Consider the following 6,439-nt stretch of genomic DNA (forward strand, 5'->3'; position numbering starts at 1 on the left):
TGTGGCAAAATCTATGTAACATAAAATATGTCAGTGACGTTAAGTGGCATTCACAACATCCTGCTACTGTCACCACTATCTGTTTCAAAATTTTTTCTTCACCCACAACACTCTTCACCAAAGTTTTTTTGTTTTGTTTGTTTTCTTTTAAACATTTTATTTGTAAGTAATCTCTGCACCCAGCATGGGGGCTCAAACTCACAACCCTGAGATCAAGAGTTACGTGCCCTTGAGGCAGCCGGCATCCAAGGGTTTTTGTTTGTTTGTTTGTTTTAAACTTCTGTAAAAACAACACTACAGCATTAAGAGAAATTAAAATATTCTTCTATACTTCCGCTCCCTAACAAACCATATGAAAGAATTAAAACTGGAAGGTTTTTTTCCACCCTGTAGATCATGCTATCTATTTAGAGGTTACCATTATTAATTAATGGTACCAGCGAATATTTACTCTTCCAGATCTTTTGCTCACATCTCACATACATAATCTTTCTTCTAAAAAAAAAAAAGAATAATATTAGGTATTCTGTTTGGTAAATATTCTGTTTTGGAGATTTTTTTTTTTCATATTGGTACATCTAGATCTATCTTGATCTTCATAAAGGCTGCACAGTATTCCATTGTCTGGAGGTCCCATAATAATTTTAACCAGTTCCCTGTTGATGGATGTTTAAGTTGTCTCAAGTCTTGGACTACTATAAACTCTGTTGCAATGAGCATTTTGCTCCATGTTTCTTTCAGTATAGTCTGAAATATATTCTGTAGGATAAATTCCTAGAATAGGTGTGGCAGAGGGCACATAAAATTCTGATTTTTATAGGTATTGCCAAGTTGACTTCCAAAGAGTTGGTAGCAGTTCATGTTCCAGTGCCAATGCCTGGAAGCTCCTCTTTCCCCACGTCTGAGCCCTTTGGCATTCTGATACAGAAAAATGATATCCCAAATGGTGTTTTAATTTGTAATTCTTTACTTATGAGTGAGATTGAGCATCGAGAACAGGGCACCCCCTGTCCTTGGGAGCTGTCCCCCGGCGAATGCACGTGGCTCTCCGAGAGCGTCACTTTTCCTCAGAACTTCTTTATCGTGGCTGTTGTCTCCGAGCCACTTACCTGACCACAGACTGCAAAGCAGAGAAGCAGTAGGAGTTTTACCAGGAATCGCAGAATCGTTTCTGCAATTGAAAAATGCCTGATGCCTAGAAAAATTGTCCTGAAGTCATGCTGTTAACTCGAGCAAAATCCTTGCTTTGTAAAGCTGTTGCAGTGGCAGCCAACCAGTCTCCTTCCGCCGCAGGGGGGAGGAGTCCAGTCCCTCAATGGATTCTGAGATCACAGTGCCTCTGTTCAGTCCCAGGGCAGAAAGGGGACCGTGTCAGCAAGTGAAAAACATGCTTTTTTTCTTCCTTTGTTTTGCAAAAGGTGCACCCAACTAAACACGAAAGTGGCCAAACTCACCACAGAGCTCAAAGAGGAGCAGGAAATGAACAAGTGTTTGCGAGCCAACCAAGTCCTCCTGCAGAACAAACTGAAGGAGGAGGAGAGGGTGTTGAAGGAGACCTGCGACCAGAAGGATCTGCAGATCACCGAAATCCAGGAGCAGCTGCGTGACGTCATGTTCTACCTGGAGACACAGCAGAAGATCAACCACCTGCCTGCTGAGACCCGGCAGGAAATCCAGGAGGGACAGATCAACATCGCTGTGGCCTCAGCCTCCAGCCCCCCCTCTTCGGGTGGCAGTGGGAAGCTGCCCTCCAGGAAAGGCCGCAGCAAGAGGGGCAAGTGACCTCTAGGAAACAGGTGTCCCTGAGACTGTTCTCCCTGGCGCGGCAAGGGTGTGCTGGGGCTTCAGCTACGTGTGAGGGTGGACCTTGATTAAGTACAAGTGAGGACGGAGCCGCCGTTGTTTGGATCTTTTCTTGGCTGGCGTGCGCTGTAGTAACTGGAGGGCCGGTGGCCGTGGCGAGGAGAGCTGATGGGAATGGGCCGGGGCTTAAGAGGTGGCCGCTGTTTCCCACCATAGGAGTTCACTAACCTCAGACATTCTGATGACCATTTTGCCTTGCTACTTGACAGAAGCCCCAGCTCTGCTGTGCAGTTTTCCATTGTATTTATTGAGTCAGTGGATTTGACATTCAGTTCTGGGGTCGGTTCAAGACGTCAAATTTTTTTTTTTTTTTTGGCAACCTCAGAGGTCACATTACCTGAGGTCATAGCAGCTGCTTTAAAGAGAGGTTTGCATTGGCCACTGAGGATTTATGAAAATTCCCTAGCGTTAGTCTCCTGTCATTGTCCTCCCTCCCTGCAGTCTGGGAATTGAAGAATTGGTTGAAGGTCACAGGAAAAGAGGCTGGGCCAGTAAACCTTTAGTCACTAGCCTGTCACCAGCAGCCATCTCTTGCTCCGGGGCTAGCCAGGAAAAACAAACAACCCGCCCAGGCTGAGCGGACCCAGTGTAGGAAAAATGGTGGCGCTTCTACTTTGTTTTCAATGACTCCACACCACATTATGAACCTCAAGTAAGGAGGAGGCTGAAGGGTTACTCTAAGACCCAACTCTCAGAGTGGATTTCCTAGCATCTAGCAAGAATCAGCAGGCAGATTTATCATCCATGTGAAAATGCAGAGTGAGGCCTTTGACTAGCTGATTGTGTATTTTGCTGGGATCAGTGTTTTCTGAATGTTTACAAAAGATCGGGCTGCATGTTCAGGTTGCGGCTAGAGGGAGCTTGGGCAGATTTTCAATGATGCTTTCAAGATACAACCAAAGGCTGTTTCTAAATCCGAAAATTAGAATTTTAACAGAGCCCCTTTAAAAGAGTCATGCAATGCTTGTGAGCCAACAGAGGGGCTGTGTACTTTTTCTAGAAACCTTAACGTCAAGTAATTCATCCTACGCAGTAATTGAGCAAACTTAAAGTAAGACCCGTGTTGGAATTTAAGCTTCCAAAAGAGGTAGCTGGATGGGTTAATAAGACATGCCGTTAAGTGATGGGGTTTGTTTTCTGCTTTAGAATTAGAGTTTTCAAATGATCACATTTTAGAATTGTTTTTTAGCCTATGGTTAGACCTCATCCCCTTTGGCCTAAATGTCTTATATGTTACGTGTTAGCGCACAAACTGTATTGTTAATCACCCCTCCATTTTTGTGGGATGTGCTGTAGCATTTCCCAAAAAACCTCACCTGTAACTTTGCAAAATGAATGTACTCAGACATTCTCAATTTTTACTTAGGGCAGACCAACAAGTCCCCCTTGGACTTATATATACAGGTATCTTAAAGCAAGAATGGGAATGTAAAGCATAACCTAATTCTCTTTCCTATAGAGATTCTATTTTATTTAAAATCTATTTTTACACTAGTTAGAATCCTGCTTTTTTGGCCAAGTACTTGTCTTGCATGTCTGACCTTGCAGAAGCTGGGGTGGATCGTAGCATACTAATTAAGAGAATTAGAAGTAGTTGACAAAGCTTGCTCGCTCCTCATTTTCCCATGATCACCTCCATCAAGCAGCCCTACCACTAGCTGGGAGAACAGAGAGCTTCAGTACAGGTGGGCTAAGTGCTCTGAAAGGCTCTGCCCAGAGGAATGAGCAAATAGGCAAATGTTTCCAAACTACTTGAAGGTTTAAACATTTTTTTCCAGAAATAAAGAATCTTATCAAGATACACTAAGAAACTGTCTTTGAAAAAGGTCAAAGAGTCATGTTTGAATTTGACAAAATTACATAAGGTAGAAACTGTTCGTGTTTTCTTCAGGATGGAAATGAACCACTTAATATATCCATACTACCTTGAACAATGAAATTGCATTAAAACAACCAAACTTTGAAATGATTCTGACCTGTGTGAAATTTGTGTCTCTCTGATTGACGTTTGCTCGGGAGCTTGTATCTAAATAACCTAAGAAAGTGTCAATGACCTAGATTTAAAAGAAGCATTAAAAATCATCCCCTCAACAATAGAGTGAGCAGCTAGATTATTCATCTCTCCACCCCTTTGCTCCAATTTCCCAAACTAATAAAAAGTAAAATAAGGAAAATTATCTCAATTTGGAGGCTCGGGATAGGCTGAGACTCAGCCCACAACTCTTTTGCAAACGGAAAGCAATCAGTTTACACACCGGAGACTTTTTCCCAGGCCCTATCGCAAGCTGAGATCGTTTTCCTTTTTGAAACCGTCCCAGATGGGACTGGTTAGGATACACGGGTCAGACAAAGCCCTGAACCAGCTCCCAACTCCCAGCTCCAGGCTTGCTGAGGGAGGTTGTCCTCAGCGAGAGGGTAGGAAACCAGTCAGCCAGTAGAGTGTGGAGAGCTTGGCAAATCACAAATGAACAACCTTCTGTCATCACTTGGAAACCCCTCTCCTGGTACAGTCGGGATACACAAGTTACAAATACTATCCTTAAGATTTGGCTGCTGCGCACTCTGCCACGTTGCTTGGGCTGGTGGCCGACGGGCTCACGTGATGAAGTCAATGAGCTTTAGCTAAAAAAGGAAAGTCGCTCTCACATTTGAGGAAAGTGATTTCGTCTTCTCCAGGAAAAAGCTGAATTAACTGTCGCAGTGAATTCTGCTGCGTTAATTTCTTTCTTGGCAGCGGAAGGGAAATTTTTCAGGAGTCTCTCACGACCCAGTTCCTGCTCCTTCATTGTGCTGGGGGATGTCTCCACTGCTCAGAGACCTGGCTCTCACCTTAAATGAGTTTAGGAAGCCACCAAGTGTTCTCTGACAGGCTTCTGCTTCGAACCAGCCCTTTTCATTCTTGTCTGTGAAGGTTCTTGAAGTGGGAGTCCTAGAATATCTGCATAGTGCCTACACCAACAGATGTAGCTTTTTTTTTTTAAGGTTTATTTGCGAGAGAGCATGCGTGTGGGGGGATGGGGGCTTGTTGGGAGAGAACCCTCAAGCAGACTCCTTGCTGAGCACGGAGCCTGACTGGGGCTGGATCCCAGGACCCTGAGATCATGACCTGAGCTAAAACCAAGAGCCAGACACCACCTACTGAACCATCCAGGCGCCCCCAGATGTAGCTTTTAAAGTTAAAAATTTTAAATGCCAGGAAAGAGTAAAGTAGTAATAGGAGGAAAAGCCTTTCCCTTCAGGGACCTCCCCGCCCCGTTTTGCCCCAGAGCCAAAGCCCAGCGTCTCATCCTGTGCAGCCCGAAATTCATTCCCCACTCCCACCCCCACAAACACTGCACTGCCCTCACCCCAGAGCAAACAAGTATTTTTGCACTGGTGCATTGGGAGACCTCAAGGAAGTTTATATATAAAACTTATTTTATTTTTTACCCTCTTTGGTGGGGGTGTGGGGAGGGCTTGTGGCCTCTTTATCCTGATTAATGTTATAATCAACTCCTTTATGCCTTCTTTTCGTCATTTAAAGGTAATGGTAACCATTTACCACTTCCTGGTAACCCTTTTTACCCTGTCTCCCTGGGACTCATGCCCTCCCCGGAATGCTCAGGCACTTAACAATATTAGGTTCTGCTAGACATTCATTTTTTGAAAGCTGCACTCCCAGAAGCCAAAACTATCTCAGCATCATTTTAGCTAGTATACTTTTCACAAACATGGAGCAATCTCTTACTGTAATTCTGGAAGCTTAGGCGAGTGCGAAGGGGGCTCTGCAGTTGGTTCTTAATCTGGATTTTGCATTCTTGCTCACTAAAGAAGGCCAGGGAGAGATGAACAATCTGTTGTTTTATACAAGATGATTGTGGTCTTTGGGGCCCAATGTTGAATTGCTTCGGGTCAGAAACTTCTCACTGGAATCATCTGGAAAATGTGGTTTTGGTACTTGGCACGGAGCAGTGCTGGTGCAGATAACGTTTGTTACTCCAAGGCTAATTACCAAGTGCTCTAAGTGAACTAAAGCTGCTTTGCCTTTTTTCAGACCGTGTTCTAAATCCCCTGACCCAAAACTCCTTTCAGATCCAGCCTCGATATAAATGCAAAGAGGTTGGTATCCTAGTATAATACGACTGATGGTGAAATCCTTCTCAAAAGATAAAAGCAGAGCTATGTAGCACCAGTCGTAAATGCTGAATAGGAGAAGCAGTACTGACCTGGCCTCTGTGGAGATGTCTTTCGCCATCTTTTGTCTGGAAGGAGCAGAAGGTCCCAGACCAAATCTGCCTGTATGTCCATTTCCTTATTTAAAAGGGAAGGGTGCTCTGAGACCCCTCCAGCCGAATTGATTTGTGATTATAGGTCTCAATCCCTTGGGTATGGCCCAATGGGCCAAGAGTCCAGACTTTCCCTAGAGGGCTGGGCACAGTCGAGTGCCATTAAAAGAATGATGTGTCCCCACCACTTGAGAAACTAGACGGTGTCACTTTGCATCACTAACATAATAGCCCCAAAAGACTGGTGCTAACTGAAAAGAAGGAACACAAACTAATTTCAGGGGCAGAAGAACAAGATCACAGAGAAAGAC

At 44.3% G+C, this 6,439-nt stretch overlaps 1 protein-coding gene across 4 annotated transcripts in view; it reads left to right on the forward strand.

Moving 5' to 3' along the window:
* BRAP (BRCA1 associated protein) overlaps positions 1–3,832 on the forward strand; it is a 91,780-nt gene extending 87,948 nt beyond the window's left edge. For all 4 annotated transcript variants that reach the window (XM_073881112.1, XM_025889680.2, XM_025889681.2 and 1 more), the window contains one exon: positions 1,419–3,832. In XM_073881112.1, coding sequence (XP_073737213.1) covers positions 1,419–1,782 — 364 coding nt within the window. In that variant the 3' untranslated portion in view covers positions 1,783–3,832. The remainder of the gene's footprint in view (positions 1–1,418) is intronic.
* Positions 3,833–6,439: the final 2,607 nt, after the last annotated feature.

Source organism: Callorhinus ursinus, unplaced genomic scaffold, assembly GCF_003265705.2.
Source record: "Callorhinus ursinus isolate GAN/ISIS: 27379988/994484 unplaced genomic scaffold, GSC_fseal_2.0 scaffold41, whole genome shotgun sequence".
NCBI lineage: Eukaryota > Metazoa > Chordata > Mammalia > Carnivora > Otariidae > Callorhinus > Callorhinus ursinus.